The 23,615-nt window shown below is 30.7% G+C and overlaps 1 protein-coding gene across 1 annotated transcript; it reads left to right on the top strand.

Moving 5' to 3' along the window:
• The first annotated feature begins 486 nt into the window (after positions 1-486).
• pall (F-box protein pallbearer) lies at positions 487-22,922 on the top strand. Its single transcript, XM_076503505.1, has 5 exons — positions 487-800; positions 4,364-4,612; positions 16,169-16,370; positions 19,807-19,955; positions 20,684-22,922. Exons 1-5 carry the CDS (start codon positions 690-692, stop codon positions 21,152-21,154), a joined length of 1,182 nt encoding a protein of 393 aa, XP_076359620.1. The 5' UTR covers positions 487-689; the 3' UTR covers positions 21,155-22,922.
• Positions 22,923-23,615: the final 693 nt, after the last annotated feature.

Raw genomic sequence — 23,615 nt, 5'->3', positions numbered from 1 at the left:
TTATTATTTTAAAATTAAGTGCGCCTATGTCGAGAAACTTTGGGCTCAAATATAAAAATATTTTCAACTTAAATTATTTTCACGAACAATGTAAAAATATGAAAATAAAGCAAATATAGAATCTTAGCTTTAAGTATTTCTGAATTATCAGTAATAACGCTTTACAGAGATGGATACAAAACACTCTGGGACAGCCAATAGGTCATTGTTCCCTGATATATGGGTTTTCGACGCTAAAATTCGGGACTCGATTCCCCATGGTAGACACAGTAAATAGTCCAATGCGGCATTGCTCTGAAACAAACAAACAATATATCATGATGATTTCTAGAATTAAATAATTTATGTGACTTAAATAATAGTGACATATGCATACACAAATATGTGCTTATTAACGAAGAGTTATATTTGTGAAAATAAGCGTATTTTTCGAATGTAATAGTTAAATGGCAAACAATGATTTATAAGCATAATGAAGTGATTTTATTTTTGGTAAAGTGCTACCCTTCGCCTACGAAAGTATCCCTCTAGTGACAAGTATAATTTTACGTTGATGGAACCGAAATTTCTGATTTCATCAAGAATATGTTTCTGGTTAAAATATTTTAATTTTGTACATATTAAGAGCTTTAATGTACTATAAGATAATTAATTGAAACTTATTGTACATCACGTATATACAGAAGCTAATGGATGCTGAATTCGACAATGATGATGTGCATATATTGAAGCTACCAACAGAGCTTCTAGAGAAAATCCTCACCTTTCTTTCCTATGATGAAATATGTCATCGAAGATTGGTAAGATTAAAAGTAAAATATAAAACACTGCAGTAGTTACCTGGCCTTTTAGTATTATTTTAGTACCAGAACTACTACTAACACTTCAGCAGTACAGGCTGTAAGGTAAAATTTACTTTAATTCTGTAGAAAATTGATTTTTTTGAATGACGAGAAGAAATGAGCTTGTTTGTAATGTACATTGTTAATATTAGCACAGTTAATTTTGTTTGTTTTTTACTAGTTATAATGTTATGCTTACATAAGTCGCTTAACTTGACATTAAACATAAACACAGAAATATGAAATATTTTAAGAGTATAAATAACTATTTTATTCTTGTATCTGTTGAGAAACAAGATCCAAACTTGTATTTTAAACTCTTAAATTATAACTTCATCTTACAAGACCAGTTTCTAGATGTTGTGTTTTTAAAATATTTTTTTCAAATATGCAATTTAAAGTTAATTGTTTATGATTTTTCCCTATTAAAATAATATTGTCTGTGCCATTAGGATAGAGATAGGCATTTGGTGATGAACATAATAAAAATCAGTGTACTGTTTTTGTTTTGTTTTTTTATTCATTTTAGGCATGTATACTTTAATGTCAATTTCACTTTTGTATGTATTCTGAACAAGTACTGTAGTAGCTCTTTATGGTAAGCAAAATTAAATGTTTTTATTACTAGCTGCATGATCTATTGAAAACAAAGTGTTCTGTTTCAAATTTTTAAAGAGTCATTAAAAGTCAAAATTAATATTGAGAGTGAAGTACAATATGTATTGGATCTAGAGGTGTGCATTTTAATAAAGGATATATGAACATTGATTCCACCAGTTAATGTCAGATAAATCAATTATTCACCAAAAGTATAATTAAATCAATTAATTGAAATTAGTGTTTTTGATTATCCCATCAGTCAATTTAAATTACATTGATTGTCATAAAAATAAGTAACTAATCAAAATTGGTGTTTTCAGTTATTACTGTTTTTGTTTGTTCCAACTCTCCATATCAAAGTAATAGAAATGTTATTAAGTTTGTTTGTTGTTAAGTGTAAAGCTACATAACATGCTAATTTTGAATTATTATCAAATGGGAAGACATCTTTCTGCCAGTACCCACCACCATCACTTGTATTTACTATGATTTGAAAAATACTGTACTATATGTTTCATTAAATGTAATTAACCCTTTTGCGACAGGCTGAGTATAATATACACATTTGTGCATGTTAAGTATTTGCACTATAACTTTTGATAAAGCAAATATTTTGTATGCTAAAATATCAAATTTTTAATAACATATTTTTATTTAAGATTTGTTTGTGAAAGTAGAGCCTGTTTCTTTACTAGTCTGAGTACAAAGTTATTTCTTGTTATGATTGAAAAAATATTCTTCATCCAAGAAGTCATATATATTTTTGTGTAATCTCTAAAATTTTTAAATAAATTTTAGATGTTTGTTTCAATAAGACTTTATATATTGTTATTTTCTGTATTTGTAACCATCATAAAAAATTAGGAAATAATATAAATTATGCTCTTTTTATGCTAGAATGACTACATGTTATAATACAAAAATACATATGTTTAGTCTAAGTAGCTTAGGTCTCATAACAATATATACTTATTATCATATTGACCTTCCAGTCATGCTTAGCTAACATTACATAACTTGCATTGATGCAGTGCACGTGCACTCATGTTATATATCTAGTAACGTACAACTGATCTTTAGTCTTCCCTGTCTTGACTGTGTTTTAATGGACTAGTATTTTGTAATATATAGTCAAATTTCAACTATTATAGATTATATATAGATATATAGATTATTACTATACAAAAATAAATGATTAAACCTATTTTTCTTAAAATATAGAACAATAAATCAAGAATTAAAGCAAACAGTTAGCTCTTCTCACTATGACCTTTGTACTTGGTTGCTGCTGGACATAGGTTGCTAAGCCTTTTAAAATCTCACACATGAAGGATATCAAACTTTTTTTTTTTAATGTTTTATATATATACACAGTTGAATAACCAAAAAAATTATACACTGATACTATAGAATTCCATTAAAATCTATTAAGCTTAGTAACTGAGATGTATTTAGAGTTAAAAATATATGAAACTTTGAGCAGATTAAAATCACAACCTGCTTTCTTGAAATCTTGGATTGAAAGAATGTGGTAGCCTTTTGACAGGTTAAAATGGCTGAGTAAACCACTCTGTGAACATTCCACACTGTTGATTGGTTATTCACATGTCATATATTGAAGTAAGTGTGTATAAGGGACCATTTTCAAAAATGGAAAGAGATGTGTTTGGTTCAGTACATAAGCCATATATATAGGCTTGATATTTTGACATCACAAATATCTAATTTTGAACAGTGCTGCATTCAACATACCACATGACTCACTAAAATCTATATGTAGGTGTGTTCTTTTAAATTAAGAGATTAATTCATATATAATATTAAAATTTGAATTATAAATTACAATTTGGTTTCAAACTCATAACATAAATTCACAAAACAATAGTTCAATAAAATTTTTAATGCAACTCAACAAATGTGATGACATGGCCTCTGGCCCTTGACCCTTTAAGAAAGGGTTAACAGTGTTAAAATATGATAAGCTTTTGGATGTTTTAAGTAATAAGTACAGTGTATACTGTATTACATTTCAAAATTACATGCACACATGTGAAAGTTAAAAATAAATATTTTTTTAGTTTCAAAACTGAAAAGATTTGGTCAGTTTAAAGTTCTTTTGGAGATCACCTATATCTCATAAGTAACATGCTTTTTATTTCTTATTTTACGAAAGTTTGTAAAAGCAGCATGGTAAAGTGGTCCTTGCATGAGGAATATTGATAATTATATGTAAACAAAAATTTAATTATCATTAAATATTACTTTTTGAAATATTTTCTCACCAAATACTAATATTCTATTGGAATTTTTGGAATGTATGTGAGTAACAGGAGAAAGAGAGGGAAGAAAAACTAATAGAAAATTAACATATCCATAAAAATGTTCAAAACTGATTTCTAGATATAGGCTAACATTTAAATTGCTGTTTCAACATCATACAAAAATGTTTTATTTTATTTATTTCTACTTCATAACAGCTCCAACGACATGTCATAATTGCCAACATTTTAGTAGTTAAAATATTGTATTCAGTATTTTAGAAATTCTGTCAAAGTTTCTTTATTATTATATTCTAAATATTATATTTTTTGCAAAGGGAGTGCTGGTTCTGTGTTGTTTAGTGTGTATACCTTTCTCCAGGGAAGTGATCATTCTCTCTACCATTTTCTTCCTGCAAAATCTCTACTCTTCCCCCTCCTTCTAGCCTACAATTACTTACCCCTTAGAACATCACTGAACAAACATAGTATTTCTTTTTAAGTTATTTACAAAATTATTTCTGAAACATTTTTGACACAAAATATATTCATTAATGGTAAAAATTATTTAAGTTATGTATCTAAAGTTTCCTGCAAAAAAAAACAACTAATAATAATTAATTTGTTATTGAATCATCTGTCAATTTTTTTTTTTCCTTAAAGGTGTGCAAGAAGTTTAACAGATGTTGTCAGCATGTCCTGAATGTAGGGTTTATTCAGGTTGAAAAGTTCCATGCTCAGTGCCTCAGAAATGTTAAGGCACAGTTACCAAGAAGGGAGTCTGAACGAAGAAATCATCCACTTGCACGTCATTGTGACATTTTAACAGCAATTGAAACAAGGCTGTCTCTACTGAGCATGACTTTCATGAAGTATGTTGAAATGGGTTTGTGTTGTTTTATTCCTGGAAAGGTAAGTGAAAAATACAGTTTGTAGCATACTAACACTTAATATATGGACAACTATATGTCCCTTCATACTCTCCTTTTAAAAAAAAATAAGTGCTTAAACCTACCCTTTATTTGTCAGGAAACTTGATTTTCCTTTTAAACTGTTTTACAGTGCTGGGCTGTATTACTGCTAATGGTAGTTCATTTCCATAAACTTTGTTAAAAACATAACTGTCTTAACTGAAGTTTGTTTTGTTTTTATAAAATCTTAAACTGTAGTTTTCTCATTAACTGTCTTTATAATATCTCACATAGAAATCACAAACCTTCATCTTTTAAATCCCTCAAACAGTTTTCTAAGTTTGAATAAGATCATTCTTTCCTCAAGAGAGAAAGAGTTATCTTAACATAGCCTTATAAGATAACTTTTCCATCCCCAAAATTATCCTACTTGTCATCTTCTAAACTTATAGTTCCATTATTTTGCTTGTAAGAATAATAATATATTTTTAATGCATAAAAATGCTTATTTTTCTTATTTAATTTATTTTAATTGGAATTTTGAAAGCCTTTTTATTTTATATTATATGGTTCATATTTAAATAGTGTTGCAGGCCTTGCATCAACAGGTGGGTTAAGGTGTTCGACTTGTAATCTGAGGGTCGTGGATTCGAATCCCCACTGCACCAAACACACTCGCCCTTTCAGCCATGGAGGCATTATAAAGTGACTGTCAATCCCACTATTCATTGGTAAAAGAGTAGCACAACAGTTGGCAGTGGGTGGTGATGACTAGCTGCCTTCCCTCTAGTCTTACACTGCAAAATTAGGAACAGCTAGTGCAGATAGCCCTCGAGTAGCTTTGCGTGAAACTAAAAAAAAACAATAACAAAATAAATAAATAGTTTTGCTCTATGCCTTTGCCTGAATGGTTAACCTACAAGCCATAGCCCAAAGATACATAATCTACAGGAAACTCCCAACTAGGAAATATTCATTTGCATTCTTGCTATGGATGATTTATAGAAGTCCACATCCTTTGTATATAACAATTTAATCATAAAAGTTATTTTCATTGTAAAGGATTATACTATAGCTTTATTGTAAGAGCAGATTAGTCTTTGAGTTATCCTTTCTGGTACTGGCTTCTTGAGATTATCATTATTTGATGAAGCCAGTTTGTATTCCAATACAATATATTACCTGCACTCACATAAATAGCTATTCCCATTTAGTGCTGCTCTCTATATGCAAAAATGTTTTTAACATGTCACTAGCTTTGAGTAGGTTTCCACTTACCCTACTGTCAATATGGCTAAACTAAGTTTCACTTATTAATGATCATGTGACAACCCTCCACCAATTGGAGTACAACACACTTGTGATGCATGTAATTCTCTTTATTCATTTGTACCAATAAAGACACTTCTTGTTTGGCAGGACATGTGTCAAGACATTTTTATTGTGCTCTTCAACTGTGTTTTTTCTGTAAACTTAGTGGGTTTTTTTTAATTAATTCTGAAATGGAATTGCTCTTTTCAATTTTAGAAAAGTTTGTTAACTTCAAAATAACTTATTTCTTCCCCTAGTGTCATTTTTGTTTCTTTATTTAACACCATTGTGTCTGATCATTTGTTGTTAGCAATGAATTCTGAAGTTCAAGTTACCACTTCAAAAGTAATACCTTCTACCAGCACACTTACCCAGAATGCAGGTTGGAGTAATCCAGTTATGGAAGTATAAACTTCCATCAGCCATGAGCTTGATTGTTACATTAGTTAACCTGCTTCTCCTGATCTTACCCATATTCCTCTTAACACATGTCAAACCTGTACAGGTCGATGATGAATTTTACAGTCTTTTTTCTCCACCTGATTTTTGCCCTGTCTTCCTATGCTCCTGCTGCAGAATCAGCTTGGCCTAATACATTTTTCTTAGATATGATTTCTCAGGTGTGTTATGTTGTATCTGTTTCCCCAGTTTCTTGTAATTTCATTCCTTCTTTGTTACATGATACTCTCAGTATTTTGTGTCCTCACCTTCCCCAGATATTAAACTTCATTTAGAGCATTTTACCTCTCAGATGGTTGAAGGTACTAACATTCCTTGCCCTCTTTGGGTTTCTTATCAGTTTGCTTTAGCCAACCATCAGGCTGAATTTCTGATTTTTAATTCACATTGATTGAAATCAGTTTTGCTTATATATGGAACTGATCCTGATTATCCTGTTTACTCATCCTACACCAGATTTTCCAACCTTTGTTTTACCTTACTGACTCTCCTGTGGTATTTGTCTATCTGCCTCCTTTCTGAGGCACTCTACTGAGATCCTGAGGGTTTTTTGAAATATTTATTCTTACTGATTACCTCCATGTTGGCATGTTTGTTTTCTTCAGCTCTTTCCTCACACACATGGTTTCTCTGTTGTTGGGATCTTTTGGGGACAGATGTTGCAATGTCCCACATTTGTTTACCACCTAATTACCTCCTGGGCTTAACGTATATCTCCTTTTCTCTAGCAGTCTTTCCTCTAAAATACACCTGAGACTTTGGATTCCCATGTTAAACCAGTGAGACGATAGTCAATTCTTTTATCTTTGGTTAATAATTTGTCTTATCTACAGCCTAGAAAAGTCTTTTTTCTCATCATCTTCCTTCCCATTTTTACCAGTTCTTATCTCCAGGAGTTTCTCTTGTGCTCTTATTCAGTGCAGACCAGTAGTTCACAAATGATATTGGTGACTATCTAATGGATTCTGGATCTGTGGGGGTAAACTTGGCTGATTTTGTTTTTCTATGGCAAATTTTTGCCACACTTCTGTGAGCTATTTAGGTGTTATCTGAGGGACTTGTCATTCACTTCCTTTTCCCTTCTTCTTTGTCTCGGGTGCCTTTATTCTTTAATTGCCTAAGGATCCTACCACCAGTCAGCATCAAAATTTTCTTTTCCAAAAAGCCAGTGAACTTGTAACTCATTTTTCTCCAGGTTTTTATTCCAGGCTGTTTGTTGTAACCAACAAAACCAGGAACTGGCAGCCTGTGATCTATTTGTTTCTGTCCCGATTTACCATGAAGCCTTTTCTCACTCGTAGATGGGCTTTTTCTCCATGTTTGTGTAAACCTTCAATATCTTGCCTGTCAAAGCACTATCTTCAGTTTGTTCATCATGGGATAGTTTATAGTAGTAGTACTTTTTTAGTACTCCTCACTTGTACGTGCTTGTGACATTCCTCAGTACCAAGTTACCTCTATATTGGCTATCATGCTCAGAGTGAGGATTGAACTAACAAATACCTTTATGTGTATCTTTCCATCTATCTTTTTTCCCAGGATGATTTCAATCCTCAACACCACTCTATATCAAGTCTTTTTTATTGCTCTTTACTGTCTGGCACAACCATGGTTTCTGCAGCTGCTCAAGCTTCAACCTGTCCCACCTTTACCTCTTTTTGTTCCAACCCTTCTACATCAACCTTGGTCCCTAGCATTTCATTCAGCCCTTCATATCCTCCATCTTCACACCTTGTTTTTAATTAGTCCTTGACAAGGAGATCTGGATTGTTCTGGCAAGTTGTATTATTTTTAGCTTATTCTATTCACCCTTCCTCTGTGAATGTTTATCAGTGGAAGTGGAATGTTTTCTGCCATTGGTCTTTTCTCCTGCTCAACCCACTGTTCCTATTCTTATAAACTTCCTCACATGGCTATTGGATAAGAGGTCTTTGCTCTCCTTGACCATAGGTTATCAAGTAATCTAATTCCATTCTTTTCATTTTTTTTTTGTGTTGTAAAGTTTTTGCTTCTTCTACTCTCTCCCATTTGTTACTTTTCTTCTGGATTCCTCCTCCTCCTCCTTAGCATGCAGTTCTTCTGAATTAAGATATCAGTGTGGTTCTTCACTGACTTATTTTGCCTGTGTTTGAATCTCTTTCCTCATGTTTGATTTTTCACTAAGCCCTTAAAACTTATTTCCTTCTTTTATTGGCCTGTGAACATCATTGGTCAGAATTATTTGCCATCAATGTCTTGTGCATATTCCACATATGTTTGCCTTTGTCCATTGATCTTTCCTTCTCAAACTTTGGAGGGTCATGAGGGTATAACTCCTCCTTGCCAATTTCCCTTCCTTCCACCTATATCCTTGGTCTGATCCAGATAGGCTACTGTGTTTGTATGTGCTCTTCATTGTTATATTGCTCACACAGCTTTCTTCCATGGCAGATATCCTGTGTTTGTGACCCTTCTCCTTCCATCATTACCAATTGGGTTTGGCTTTTACTTTGATTAGCTCATACTTCCATCTATATTTTCTTCCCTAATTTGTTTCAGATATTTCTTCATCAGATTAGTCACCTAACCTTTTCCCAGGTATCTCATCTCTGTCATCCCTTGGAAGAAATTGAAGACCACACCATATATGTTCATTTTTTTACTTACTACTTGCATCATCAAGTTATTGTCATCCATATGTGGCCATTCTTCAGACTTTGATGAAACTGTGACTTGGTAAATTATCTTTTGTATATATACCTCTTATTTTTTAGGAGCTTTTCCCTTTTTCATTCTGCAGATCCCACTCTGTGGCAAGTGGTGCCTGACCAGATATCCTTCAACTAGTAAAATCTGCACTGTCAGACCATGATGACTTAACATTAATAAATTTCTGATTACTAAACACACACTGTTGAGATGGGTGTTGCACAAAATTGCTTGTAGGTTTTTTCTTTGCAGTATCAGTTTGCCTCATTAATATGCCCATTCCAGACTTTACTCACCAGTGGACTACATGGGTAAAGCTGAAGAGGATAGCTGCTAATCCCTGACATTCCTAAGCTTGAATAAATCAGGCATGGTCTTTTTATCAAAATAGGGTTTTTATGGTCACCCATTGCTTTGTCTCCAGTGTTGATGTTCCTTTTCATTTCATTTGATTCCTCCTTTTCTTTCCAGTAGAGTACGGAAGCCCTTACAGCTTTCCAGTTTGAAGCTGCTGGAGTGGTAGACAATGGAGGCATCCTCCTGAATGTTCTGTTGGTGTAGAAGACAAGATATTTTCTAATCTGCCTCCCCATTTCTGAATGAGTTTGTGCAATGGAATGTTGTAGCTTTGGAGTGAGCCATCAGAACTGCAGATTATCCCTTTGATTGGGATCCCTCATCCTACCTCCATGTGGATGTTAGTTTCTAGTGGCTGGGTTTTGTATTGAGTGCTTGATCAATCAACATAAGTCCTCACACCTTTATTACAATGTCTCTGTTCCCTCACTCATTTGGTTTTTTGTTGACTGCTACTGTGTTGTAGGTCACAGTGATGAAACTTGCAGGCTACTACAGTTTTTCCTCTTACACTATCCCTCAAAGATTTTAATATACTGAGGATGTTAATGAGCTAGAGGTGGTTCCTGTTTGATTGATTTGAGTGGGCTATTTCACTGTGCAGGGATATCTTTAATATTCTCACTCTGTTGTCATATCCCTCTGGTCTGCTGAACTTGAGGTGAAGATAGTATGATCCTCTTTCCTACTTCAACTTGGATGTTGGTTCCTAGTTGCTGGGATTTGGTTTGTAGTTGACCTACTGATGGTATGATTCTCATCCTGTCCCTGCATAGGTATGAGTTCCCAGTAGCTGAGTTTTGGATGCAGTTGATTTGCTTGTCCATCACATCCTAGCCACTTTACACTTTGGGGAACTTTTTTTTTACCCTCACCAACATTACAGTCATCTAAGGATTGAGATTCAGAATCAGGTAGCTCGGATCACTATCCAACCATTGTTTCTTTGCTTTTTGGATGTGCTCTTCTCATTTTCTGCCCATATCTGAGTCACCTCTTTCTACACTAGGTGAAGAGTCTACCTGGTACAGAAGCAGTGCAGTCTCCTATGTATGTTTCTCTAATGTGAGGATCTCCTCTTTTAAAAAGTTTTTTGGATGCTTTTGAAGAATGCTTCTTTCTTTCCCTTGCATAGGTCCCTCCACCTGTTCAGTGTGGGATTCTAGCTATTTATGTGACCAGAGATAATGTACTGTATCAGAAGTTATAATTTTCCTCTATCAAAAATATATTTCCAATAGGCACTCGCCTCCCTTTTTTCTTGCAACCATTCCTCAGCAGAATTCCATAAAGGAGTCATGTGTCAGAAAGGTGTGTCACACTTTTAGTGGTGGAGGTTTATTGCACGATGATTTACATGTGAGACATATTGATCATAGGGTATATATGAGCTCAAGACTTGGCATGCAAAGTAATATTTTGCATGTAGAGGGCACATTTGAAAGATGATAGCTATTTATGTGAGAAGAAGTTACTGTGTATGAGAAATACATTTTCAGAATAAGGAAATGATAACTTTTGAAAATGTAGTCATTTTCTTTGGTGACAAAAATAATTTAAAAATGTGTGTTATGTGGTCACAGTGGATTAAGAAAATAAAAACAAAACATTTAGATTAGGTTTTGTCTCTTACCTTAAATTACCATAAGTGTAAATTGTATTCTGAGGATGAAATTAAACAGTCTTTTATTACTACTTGCATAGCCCCTAATTTCAGTGCTGCACTCACTCTCAGACATATTAAATGGATTGATGTAAATTATGCTACATCTGCACAGTGGGGAATTGTAAACAAATCAAGTGACAATCATCACCATTCTTTTCAAGCCTGTGGTCCTGTATTTAACAAACTAAATGAATTTGTTTTATATTAATTTTTTACTTATACATATACTATGGAAATTTAATTACTTTGATTTAAAATCAAAGATTAGTTAGTACTAAATTTAATATATTATAGTATATTGTACTTGTATAAATTAAGCTGTGTATTAGCACTTTGGTGAGGTACAGATCTATTTGAAATAAAATTGGAAAGCTTTTAGAGCAAAATTTAAAGTAGATTTCTTCAATCTAACCATTTGGATACAAGTAGGTAAAGGTGCACATGTCACAACTCAAGATTTAATTAAACTACAGTAGCATCAATGAATGTAAGTAAACTTGACATCAAAACATAGTTAATAAATCAAATTTTAATATATTTAATTCTTCATTTCAAAAGTACATATTTAAATAAATTCTCAACCATAACTGCTTTGTATCATATGACACTTCTTCACTCCCTGTTTCCCAGATTAGACATTATTCCATTTGAGTTTCTGAATTTTAATAAAACTACAGCCTTTCAATAGACATTACCAAAACATAATATAATTTTATAGCCTCCAAACATCTTCATTTACAGAGATATAAACCAGAAAGTCAAACGTACATGCTATTTTATTGTCTTTCAATATATATCAGTAATTCTCTCTGAAATTTGTTAATACATTTTTTATAGCTAATAGAAAATGAATATTCTAATTTAATAAATTATATGATAGGCTACCTTGTAGTTCTGGTTACAGATTTTGAATTATTTAGCCAACAAATTCAAAAGTTGCTGAATTCACCTCATTAACTAAGGAAATATTTTACCACTTTTTTAGCTTAATTAGAAAGTCAATTAAATTACAACAGTTATAGGACATTTTAATCTTTGTAATATTATTTTGTGTTTCTAATTAAATATTTTAAATAAATAAAAATTAAATATAGTATAAAGTTTAACAGCAACACTACCAAAAATTAGATTTAACTTTTGTTGACACTTTGAATGCAAAAAAGTCCAAGACTTACACATATTTACTGAAATTATTGTTTTTTATGTAATTTTATTTATCATTTAAAACTAACTAAAATGTAAAAAAATAGAAACTCATGAGATTAGGTAAGAAAACATTAATAAAAATTCTCAGTGGCACGTGTATTACATAATTTGGTATTTTGCTCTACCATACTTTGAGCATTGTTCTCTCCAAATACACGTTTAATAGTTACATATAGTTTAAAGAGAAATAAAATTAAAATAGGTGTAAACTGCTAAAAACCTGAAAATATTTGGAATGAATAATTGTAATTTTCTGTTAAAGTTGGCAGTCATTCTATAAATAAAACAGTAGTAATTTAGATTTATCTTATATTTTTGATGGTGGTTACAAGGTCAGTCAAATGGACTGATCTCACATTGCATTAGGTTAGAGAAAAATAACATATAAAATATAAAACGTTTAACATTTATTTAGGAGATTTTAGAAATTATGCAAATGAAATTTTACAGTTTTCAGATGAAGATAAGTATTTTAATCTTAACATAAAAATCATAGACAGGTATTTAGTAAACATACTTAATGAAAATCCTAATCTTCTGTGTGCAAAAAACTTCTAATGTTTACTGAAAAATAGCGAAATTTTGTGAAGCTATACTTACCATATTAAAAGTTATAGTATGTATAGTTTTATGATTACATGATGCTTGGAAGATTGCTAAAAATGACCAAGCTTATGTGGAGAAGATTGATCAAGTTACTGATGATGAGCTGAGAATATTTTAATTTGTACAGCTTATTTTTTACTAACCTAGCAACAATTTGCTTATTAAGCACTTAGGACAAATTTTTAATTTTTAACACATCTGCCTGTATTTTCAATATTTTTAATTTAATGTAATAGCATTTAAGCTTACATCTTCAAAATGAACTTTAATTAAAATAATAGTGAGAGAAATATTCATTATAAATAGGAATACTTTTTTTGGACTATTTTTTCTTTTCATGTGCATTGAAATGATTTAATCTTTTTTCTTTTAATTTTTTACCAACAATACAGATTTTTTTGTTAATATTGTAATATTCAATATTGAATCTTTTCTCACAGTATCCATTTTAGGATATTTGATATAATCTTGTTAAAATATTTTACGATATGCATCTGATCATTTGATAGGGAACTAGATACAGATATATTAGAATTAACATTTTGTGAACCTCTGATATGTTTGCAGTAAAAAAATGTTTATACTATATGATAGTCTAGTCAATACAACTGTGTTTTTATCTTTTATATTACTCACACTTTGCATTTTATTGTGTTATAAGACTGATAATAATATAATAATCCAAGCTATTTCATATTGTGTTGTTTGGGTGTATGGGCTTTTGTTTTTATTACAAAAAAAATTCTGATTTCAGTTAAAGTTTTAGGTTTTCAACAAATTCCAAGTATCTGAAGATTGTATTTTGCATATGTTGTGTGCCAGAATTTCTTCTTCAGTACAGTGTTTCACATTAGTTTCTATATGCACATGTAAGGAGCAATAAATCATCTGCTATTTGTTTAAATAACTGTTACAAACACCTTTCACTATTTCCTCTTTATTAGCTATAAGTTACGTGAGAGAGTCTAGATAAGTACATGTAAGCATGTAAATCATTAATGGCCATTCTTCATTCTTGTAACTTATAAAAATGTATGTAATAGTTGCATTGATGACCATAGCTTATTACCAATTTTGAAGGTACTAATAATGGTTAAAAAAATTTTTGCCTGAAACTCTTATATAATAGAAACTTCTAATGGAAGTTTTAAAAAAATGGCTTTTTGGTAAAACATTGTACAGATTTTACATTCTGTTACTCTAGTTGAAGAGTTTCCTTTAAAACTTATGTAGAGGTTCTTGGAGCTGTGATAAAGATGAGTTGATAACCAGTCAAAACAAAAGATACTTGAAAAGTTAATTGCATGCAACAATTTGAGTTAGCATATATTAAGAGGAAATGAAATTGAAATCTCAGCTGAGAAATTTCTTCAAAACCTTGTCATGAACATTTTTTTTATAATTGTAAAAAATTTGGGAGATGAAGCAATTAAATTAGCTTTGGCAACAGAAAATAATAAAGATGTTGAAAACATCTGTCTATAATTATGAATTCAAGACAACTATATTTTTTGTGCTTAAGATTGTACTGAAAATCTCAGTATTGAAGCTATAAAATATAAGCAACAATTCATCACATCAACATTATAATTAAATAACTGTATTTTATTTATATTGATTTTAAAATTGGTTTAGCCTTTTAATGATAATTAGAGGTTTAGAGTACAATTATTTCTTTTCTATTTATCTATTACTTTTATTACAGTGACAGAGTATAATGGCAATAACCTTAGCTAATACTGATACTGTATGGCTGTAAAGATAATATGATTTACTTATTTGGAGCTTCATATTTCCTTACAAGTTCATTTTTTCTACAAGTCTTAAAGTAATACATTTTCAGGAGCTATGTATGATTTAAGAATACTTCAAAGAAGTGTTACCTTATGCCAGTTCTGAAGTTATGAACATGGCAATATATGTTTGTGTTTACAAAAAGTATTTAGAACATTTTAAGTGTTATAAACAAAATACATATCTAATGCTTTCAAAATGTTACAAACAAAGTTTAATTATACTTTATGTACCTGACTTTATATTATTCACAAATTAAATGAAATATGAATGATGAACAATGAAACCTTATAAAATCTATTGTATAGTGGATTAACAAAGAGGTGAAAACTTGTTGATTTTGATTCCTTTTTTGTCAGTTTTAAGCTCTGTTAAAATTAAACTGGGGCAAAAATCAAACAACTATTAAAATTATTTAAAAAGATGGTTTTAGACACCTAAAATAGCAAAGTAAAATACAAGAACTGCTAAAAGAATGTTTCAAAAAGTTTTAAAATGGAATTTACAATCTCCACTTGCCTGTACATCCAAATCTCCTATGATTCATTTCTAGTGAAATTGCTATTATAGCTTAAGAGTAGCTAAGTGTTATAAAGAGACTTAATATTCATTCAACTGAATAGTAAAGGCATCCAAAACCTTAGTTAATTGGGACTTGAGTCAATTTTTTCCAGGCAGGAAAATCTGCAAGTACATAAAAATTAATCTTCCTCTAAAATTATTCATTTAAACTACATGGAATTTTCATTTGTATTGTCATTTCTCTGAGTAATAGTATAAAGTTTAAGTTAATTGTAAATATCTTATGAGTTGCAAGAAATATATTCCCACTATCTTCTCTCTGAATATTTCATATTGTACCGTTTCTACCTTTATCTATAATTGGATTACATATCCAAAATGTTCTTTTTCCTCTAGAAATGTATTCATACTGTTCTAGAAATTTGTAAAATCATGCTCATTTTAGCAATAAATGACCTTATACTTACACTGACATGTAAACATAGCATTACTAATAACACTGAAAAACATTAAAACATATTCATTATCAGACTACTATCCTTTTTTTTATTGTAAAACCTCAGTTGCAGTGTTCTTTCATGATTAAAAATAAATGCCTAGAATGGTAAGTTATTACTTTTCATATAGGTATTACATGACTAGCAAATATCTCTGTGCAGCACATCCATTTGGAAATGGATTACTCAAGGTATACCTAACTTATGCTAATAGTATAATATACACTATATACTTGTTTGACTCTTACACATAGTGTTAAGTTAGAAACATAAAAGCATGTTATTATTAATAAGCCTACTTTAATGGAGATTCTCCATTTATTAAGAGATGTATGGTAATTAGAAGGTGCATTCCACAAGTTTATGCCAAATCTATTGCTAAAAACAATATCATCTGTATTATTACTTCTTTTTTAACTTACTAATTTTGAAATTATTTTTTTCATGAAAGGTTATTGATGAAATCTATGGAGTGTTGAGATATATTCAAACAACCAAGTGTCCACCAAGAGCCCATGAAATCTTGCAGGAACTAAGAGATATTTCTTCCATGGCAATGGAACATTTTGATGAAAATATTGCTCCCATTCTTAAAATGAAGATTGGTGCATCTGGCCCAAATATATCTTCACAAAACTGCATAAGCCTTACTGGTAAAACTTCATAAATATAAATAACATTTAGCTGTGTAGAGAATATTTGTATGTGTAGTTTGAACACAATAGCTTTGTATCATTTTGTACTCTGTTTTTATTAATGGTACATAGTTTTCCATTTGATTCTCTGTGTCATTTATAAGTGTCTTATTCTCTTCATGAGTTCAAGCAGTATTTTTTCTTTGAGGTGGTTATATTGTTTATTTTCCTTTAACTCATAATATATACATATAACTAATATTTTGAGTTTACATCAGTTTTTTCAAAGTACGTATTTGTTTGAAAGTTCATATTCATATAGGTTTTACCTAGGTAAATTGTTAGATATCACTCGCATATCTCTTCTTAGTGGCTTGCCCTTGTTGTTTGCTGGTCAACTCCTTTTTTTTTATATAGTTTTGAGGGTATTTCTGTTCTTTATGGTTATTTTTTTACATTGTTAATTACTAAGTATGTTTGGCAAGATAGTGGGAGTTCCATTTTACCACCATTTGTTATTATGTCTGTGAATGTTGAACCCCAGAAACTTGGGGAGAAGCCTGTGAACATTCACTGATCAACATTTTGGAAGTGGGTGTGAAACACTGTGTTTGCTTCTACTTCAGTATCTTCTCCATAATAGGTTGGTTATTATCTGTACTAACACTTTCATATATCTGAAACTACTATAAAATGACACTTAAATATAGGCTGATAACTTTCCATATTTCTTTTAAGTTATTATTGAACCAGATATATTCATGTTGTCTCACTAGATTTCTACTATGAAATAATCCCTTGTATCTTAAGTTTACAAATGCTTTTATAATGATTACTCTATCAGTTGATTAATCGTTGTTGTGTGGTGTGTCATATGGCCTACAACATATATGTTTGTATACATTTATTGTGTCATACAACATATACTAATCTTCTTTCCTTGTAAGAGAATTTGCATATACTGCAGGTTAGAATTCTTGACTCACAATCTGCAGATCACACGATTGAAATTAATCACCCAGCATATTTATCCCATTCATCTGTGAACACATAATGTGATGGTCATTCCAACAGTTTTGTTGATGAAAAGTAGCCCAAGAGCTGGTAGTGGATGTTTCCTGACACTTCTTTGTTCTATGGTCAGCACTTCGAAATTATGAACAGTAGCAGACAGGTTTTCCATAAACAAACAAGCATATCCTTATTCCCACACATGTATTTATCTTAGTTATAAATATATTGTATCTTGGGGAAATCTCCAAATTTTCAAGTGGTTATATTACATGATGTGCAAGCATACAACTTTGTTATGAGGTTCCATTATATTTTCAACAGAATAACATGTTATTTTCAAAGAAGTTTTGAGTTAACTCCCAGAACTATTCAAACAGCTACTGCTTTTCTTCTGCAGCTATATTTTATTGTATAGTGACAATAAGATTAAAAAAAGATTACTTTTTTAAATTTGAACTTCTACAAAATCTTTCCATATTATCCAAAAAAACATCAAAGCAGTGAATGTTGGAGAAACCCATGCATTTTTCTAAATAAGTTTTAAACATTGGATGCTTTTAAAGTGTGCATAACCTGTGCAGTGTATATAGGTCTACAAATGTCTTGCAAGCAATTTGTGAGTGCTGCTAAAAAAATAGGCAGCCTGGCATGGCTTGGTAGTTAAGGTGTTCAACTCGAAATCTTGCAGGTTTACTTCTTCAGCACTTTGAACGTGCTCATCCTTTCTGCCACAGGGACATTATAATGTGACAATCAATCTCATTATTCATTGGTAAAAGAGCAATCCAAGAGTTGGCAGTGGGTGGTGTTGACTGAATGCCTTCCCTCTAGTTTATTACTGTTAAATTTGGTACAGTTAATCCAGATAGCCTTCATGTAGCTTTGTGTAAATTTCAAATCAAACTAAAAGATTAGTGAATATACTGTCACAAAACAAATGATTTTACTGTAATACCATAAACAACTTGTTTTGGTGGCTTTGAAACTTAGCAACTAAAAGTGAAACATAGCAAAATTACTACATAAAACAATGTTCTGCCCAGGAAATTATTACTTCTTTCTGTTGTTACCTTGTTTTTCACACTTTGTTTTGGTCCTTTCTATATGATTCCCTTGGAATTATTTGTGAGGATTATTTTTATCAACTGTTACTTGTGGCATTGTGTGGGCCATTTCAAACGTGGTTCCTGTTTAGTTCTCAATGTGGTTGAGTAATATGATTTTTATTTTTCATAGAAGGGTTATGAGTACTAATCATTGCATAGTTTTCTTGTAACAAATCATTCTCTGTGCCATATATTTGAATGTCATCTAGTCATTTATCAGAACAGTAAGGTTTCTTCTTAATATTGTTTACTTGTAAGTATGTCACTGTGTTTATCTTACTGGTTATTTTCTTGTTACTTCTTTCAGGATATTTTTGGCATTTGATGTATCACACATTATCTTTGTGCCCAAAAAAGTATTTCCTTCAAAGACATGGATAGCTCAGAAATCTAAAGTACGTTTGTCTATATTGTTCTTGAGCCATAACCATATGGACCAAGAGAGATTACTGTATCCTATCAATATCACTTTTTTGATACTTGAATAACACTGACTTACAAGTTTTACTTCAGCCAGATGATGCTAGGGAGGATTGGCTTTTTCTTGTATTGATAAGAGTGGGCTGAATATCTCCTTACATTGGGTTTATTCTAAAGTAGGTCATGGTGTAAAGCAATTTTTCCTTGAAGGTTTTTTCCTCTTTGTCCTTTTTTTTGTTTGGTTTCATTTAATACTCAGATGGTTGGGCATTGTTATTATGGAAACTTGTATCCTTATTACAAGCATATTTTGAGTCCTTTGAATGCATTAATCATGTATGAATACTTTTTGCATCTATGTCTCATGCTGAATTCCCTATTTCATAATTCTTTTGGACTAATATATAGATGGTTTTGGTTCCTTGTTTACATTTATCTCTATATACCTTTCCAGACATTGAAGTGTCACCCATATTTTAGATTTCTCAATTAATATTTTTACAAGACATAAAAAATTAAAATATAATTTTTATTTTGGAATTTACAAACAACATAAGATTGCTTTTTACATTTTATTAATATTTGTAATAATTTGTTTTTATTTGCCAGAAATTATCTGAACTTGGAAACATGTTGTGTTCAGTAAGAATAACCTCTGAATAACCACAGTTGTTTTTATTGTGTTTTGAATGAGTATGTAATGCTTTTGCAGCTAGTAATTATTGCACAGATTTACTATAATGCCCCTTGTGGCACAGTACTAAATCTTTGGAGTTAAACCACAAACAACCAGGTTTCCATACCTTTGGTGGGTGCAATCCAGATAACTCACAGTATATCTCCGTGTTTGATTACAAATGAACAACATTTACTATAATGTTTTGTAATATATGTATTTTGGTTCACTTCTAAAGGGCCACCAACACATTTTCCTTCAACATCTCGTCATTATGTTAAAAACATAGGAGTCAAACAAGAACTAGCTAAGATCAACATGACTATCAAACAGTTATCTTCATCTAATGTTACACTGAGAAAAGACCTCATAGAGTTTAAGGCAAAAGTAAGTAAATTAACTTTTTTATCTTACAAAGCAAAAGATTTTTAAGTGTTTTTTTTCTGTACATCATACCACTGAATTCAGTTTAAAAGTTACTTTGCTTGAATCATATTTTATTTTGAAATATATTCTATAAAAATCCATGTTTGCCTTGATTAATAGTAACTCGTTTTTTTTTTTTTGTGGTGTGTTTGTTTGTTTGTTCATTCCTCAGACACACTGAAATATGATTATATATTCATCAGAGAGATAATTCAAATCTCTTTACTTTTGTGTTTCTAGTTGTTAGACTAGCCATAACATTTTTCTAAAGGTAGGTTTAGAAAAATCAAATGCTGTTTCAAATTTGCCTTCATAATGTGATTTCTGGGGCAATAGTAGCAAGGTGAAAGTTTTACAGTACATCTCATTTCTGTAATTAACTCAAACTCAGTAGTAACAAGGTGAAAGTTTTACAGTACATTTCATTTCAGTAATTAACTCAAATTCAGTAGTAACAAGGTGAAAATTTTACAGTACATCTCATTTCAGTAACTGACTCAAACTCAAAGTAGCTGATGTTAATAGTGTTCCTCTTCATGTTTAAATCTAAGTCTTTTAAGATTATTTTCCTTAACCTTTGTTAATATTCATTTGCAGCTAAATTAAAAGAATATAAACAGAGGAGTAATCCTCTCACTTTCAATACTGTTCCTCAGAAGTTATGTTAATTGGTTTTTTTTCAATATCAGATAGCAGAGCAAAACAAAAAGCTCCAGGAACAAGAAAAGCACCTTCTAGATCAAAGTCAGATCATTGCTGAACAGGGAGCTCGAATTATGGAGCAGGAAGGTAAAATAGGTGAAGTAAATAAGAAACTGTTAGAATATGACAGACATTTTGCAGACATAATGGCAGAATTGACTAGAATTCAGGATCCTCTTCGTGCTTCGGGCTCCAGTCAACAGGATCCTCATGCCTACAATGAAACAATTGATTCATCATCTGATCAGAATAAGATGCTGCTTGATAAATCATATGATTCAGTATCTGTAAATCAAAACCCTGATCATGAAAGTTCTGATGCCTCAAATACCTTTGTCTGTAATCCTAGTTGCACTAAACGAGAAAGTACTGTTAAAAAGAGGAGTTTTCCTTATCCTGAGAATGACCCTAATCAGAGAAACAAAGCATTAAAATTACGTTTCAGGAAAAAAAAATGAATATTCACACCAAAATTTGTTTTGTTGGTCAAGTAAAATATAAACTTGGAGCAGTAGATCTATAGAAACTTGGTTATCAAATTATATATGTAGTATAATGTAGATCCATATGTTACAAATTGAGAATGTTTTTAAGTGGAACATTAAAAAAATATTCCTATTCCTTTAGTTGAGGTAAAAATAGGGTTTTCATAGATTACTGGTATAAAATTTGAGAAAATAGTTTATAGTTTTGGGGAAAAAAAAGAATGAAATATTTCACGAGAAGTATTTTTTGAATGTTAATGGGTTGTTATATTACACTCATTACCACTGTCAGTGTAACTTTGAAGTTACTGTACATATTTGTCATATATACATATTTATATGTTGTGTATCAATCTTTATTTTAAGAGTATATATATATACATATATATATATTAATCTGTTACAGAGAAACAAAGTGTAGAAATTATTTTGGTGTTTGTGAACAGTTGGATTGACTTCATTCATTTTATTCTGTTGAATCTGACCAACAGAAATCAAGAAGTGTGTACTTTTTTTTATATAACTTATTTACAATAATCAAATGCTACAAGTTAATGCAGTGATAAAATATTGTAAAGTAGTAATAATTCTAGAAGTGCAACTTCCATTTACCTTAGTTTCAAGTTCTGTGGTCTTAAAAGTTTTTTTTCTGCAAAATGAGTGAACTTGTGATTAAACAGCAGTTTAAACGCCACAAAAGCATAATTTCTATACAGAGTAGAGATGTAAAATTCAATTTTTTTACGTATGTGGAATGTACTATAGTTAAGGAATAGAAAGTTACAATTCAAGTTCGTAACAACAGCTATTAAAATAATAAATACTTCATTTTTGACTGTCTTGGGCAGAAGTTGATGTGGGTGATTATAAAATATATCAAAACAGTTTGTTTTAAATGCTGGTAAAAGTGTAAAATATTAACCATTAAGTAATAAATTAATATCATTATAGAAACTTTATCTTAACAAAAATAACCTTTTCTGTTTTTCCTTTGAACATAAAACTGTTTATGTCTTTAAGATGTAATTCTGAGTAACTATGGATTTAAAGGTTAGCTTTTTTTTTATCAAACCATGTTTCACATTAAATTTAGGCTTATTTCAATCATTATAGGTATTTAAACTAAGAGAAACCACAGCTATTGCATTAACACTAACTTACAGTATCATCAGCTCTTACATTTTACATTTTGACATGCAAGTGAACACAGATATTAAGAAAGCTTATTTCTAACAAGTTATAAGGTCCAGTTAGTTTGGAGTAATTTTTTTTGTAATGAAATTCTTATAGCTGATGTAACAGAAAGTATTTTCAACATTGCTAATAATGTTTTTTAATAAAATTGAGTAAGTTAAGATTCTTTTAATTAATTGTTCAAGTCATGAGTGTGAGTGTATGTGAGTCCATTTGTGGAAGTTGTATGTTTTTGTTAGTAAGTATATAAAGATGTGTACATGGCACAAACACAAATGATGGAAAGTAAGAAAACACACTTCATGGTTTAATTATGTTTGTACTTTGTAATGGAGAAGCAGGAGGTTGAAAGCTAAAAAGCTTTCAATTACTCTAAAATTTAGACTTTTTGTAAATGTTTTTATATAACATTTGAAGTCAAAGTATTACAAACAGTAATTAATTTATTACATGCATTTTTTTATGTAATGTTATAAATTTATGTTACATGTTTTTTTCAAAAATACTTATTAATCACCTTAATAAAAAATGAAATAGGTAACATTTATTCTCCTGTCTTATCAGTTTGTTTTGATCTATTTAAATGCCAAGTTTCTCACATTGTTTTATAGGAAATCATACAAAGATCATTATTTAAATACATTGTAAACAAAAACTGTTGCATCTTCAGTATATTTTCAGTAATTTAGTGTAATAATTGTGTAATATAGCATCTTGCAGATAACCAGCAGAGCAGAGAAGTTAGGCCTAATAACAACACAAGATTCTCAACCTTGTGTGTATAATTTTTAACAAGTTACAGTAGATAGGTTGCAAAGAACCAAACAAGACATAAATCAATCCAATGAAAAATAGTATTTATTCACAAGCATCTCAATAAACAATACACTACTACTGATACACGATACAGTAATACTGGGCAGTTAATTGTATACTGTAACCTCATGTTGTGAAGCTAAAGCTATACTCTAAATCTGTTCACCCTTAACTTGAACAAAGGCTAAAAAATACTAAAAACAAACACTACAACACTTTAAACCTTGTATGCTTAAAACAAACACAAGGAACTTAAAGTTTCTGGCATATATTTATGGAAAAACAATAGTAAAAGTAGCAAAAAACTAACTATTGCAAGTTATATAACCTGCCTTGAAACTTCTATTAAAAATTAAGAAATTGTGTGTAATTTTTAAAATATACCCATAAACCCAACATCCTGATACAGGTTGATTGGTTTCTG

The sequence above is a fragment of the Tachypleus tridentatus genome, chromosome 6 (assembly GCF_004210375.1).
Source record: "Tachypleus tridentatus isolate NWPU-2018 chromosome 6, ASM421037v1, whole genome shotgun sequence".
Taxonomy (NCBI): Eukaryota; Metazoa; Arthropoda; class Merostomata; order Xiphosura; family Limulidae; genus Tachypleus; species Tachypleus tridentatus.
This window is presented reverse-complemented; position numbering and strand designations above follow the sequence as displayed.